General features: G+C 38.1%; 1 protein-coding gene across 1 annotated transcript; it reads right to left on the bottom strand.

Moving 5' to 3' along the window:
• Positions 1-423: 423 nt before the first annotated feature.
• Positions 424-1165, bottom strand: LOC104217092 (large ribosomal subunit protein uL11). The gene has a single exon (XM_009767248.1). The coding sequence runs from the start codon at positions 1099-1101 to the stop codon at positions 601-603; it is 501 nt and encodes a 166-aa protein (XP_009765550.1). The 5' UTR covers positions 1102-1165; the 3' UTR covers positions 424-600.
• Positions 1166-1398: the final 233 nt, after the last annotated feature.

Consider the following 1398-nt stretch of genomic DNA (forward strand, 5'->3'; position numbering starts at 1 on the left):
TTCCTTTTAACATAAAGGAACGGCAATTCCTGTACAAACACAGATTTCAAGTTCTTATATCAAAATAAAAGAGAAGCAAACCAAGCATTTACACCTATGACCATAAACATTTTCCTAAGAAATAATTTTGATCAACGAATACATTTTTCACCAATATGGACAAATGACTTCGTGACTCATGGAGCAAAGTCATCTTCCTATACATTTTTGTTAACTTTTAATGAAGTATTGAATATTATCAAAGCTATCCTGATGTTCTATCTTTCCCCTGGTATGATTTACTATATCTCACTTGTTCTCCAAACACTGGAAAACGAACCAGAAATGCTTTCTCATGAAAACCATTTTTCATGAAAAGGCTTTACTCTCCCTTACAAAAAATAACTCAGTAAAGTGCTACTCAACGTAATGACAATAATAAAATAGCATGCCAAAAACAAAATAGAGCATTTCATCAAGTAAAAAAGATAATGATCCAAATCCTAACAATGCCAATAAAACTGACACTTTCTCCAAAATTATCCTCAAATCCAAATAAACAAAATATAACATAATAATACTAAATATAACAAAAACATCTTAAAATTAACCTCTTATTCCTCAATCCAGAGGAATCTCAACATCACCATCATCAATCTCCTGTTGCAAATCCTTAGGATCCTTTCCATCAACAGTACATCCAACGGACACACACGTCCCCAAAATCTCCTTCACAGTACCTGTCAAATCCTTCGCCATAGATCTCGGCTTCATCACTTTCGCAATCTCAATCACATCATCCAGCGAAATATTCCCGTTGTGCTTGATGTTCTTCGTCTTTTTGCGATCTCTCTCAGGCTCCTTTAACGCCTTGATTACGAGCGCCGCCGCGGAAGGTACGACGGAGACTTTGGCCTGCCGGTTTTGGACGGTAAGCTTGACGGTCACTCTAAGGCCCTTCCAATCCTTGGCGGTTTCCTTAGCGATGTCTTCTCCGATTTTCTTGGGGGAGAGACCGAGTGGGCCGATTTTTGGAGCGAGTGAACTCGCCGCACCGACTTCGCCGCCGGTGACGCGTACGAAGACTTCGACAACCTGAGAAGGATCGAACTTTGGCGGCATTTTTGTTACAGTTAAGAAAGTAGAGGAAGAGTGGCGCTAGGGTTTGTGGCTGTGTTTTTATAGACGAAGAGGGGAGTGATAGGAAACGGGGTTTATAAACTAGGGTTCCTTAATCATAATATGGGCTTGAAGTAGAATCAATTTGATATTTGGGCCGAATGACTACTTACGCTTTTTTTCTTGAGATTTTTTCTTTCCTATATCATATATGAAACCTTATTATCAAAAATGTGCATAGATTCTAATTTACCCGCTTTATTTATATTTTTTCTACAGTTATTATACCAATCATTAAAT

This window comes from Nicotiana sylvestris, chromosome 2, assembly GCF_000393655.2.
Source record: "Nicotiana sylvestris chromosome 2, ASM39365v2, whole genome shotgun sequence".
NCBI lineage: Eukaryota > Viridiplantae > Streptophyta > Magnoliopsida > Solanales > Solanaceae > Nicotiana > Nicotiana sylvestris.

Bases quoted from the DNA above. Each gene is read 5' to 3' on its own strand.
- LOC104217092 (XM_009767248.1), bottom strand. From the start codon at position 1,101: ATGCCGCCAAAGTTCGATCCTTCTCAGGTTGTCGAAGTCTTCGTACGC.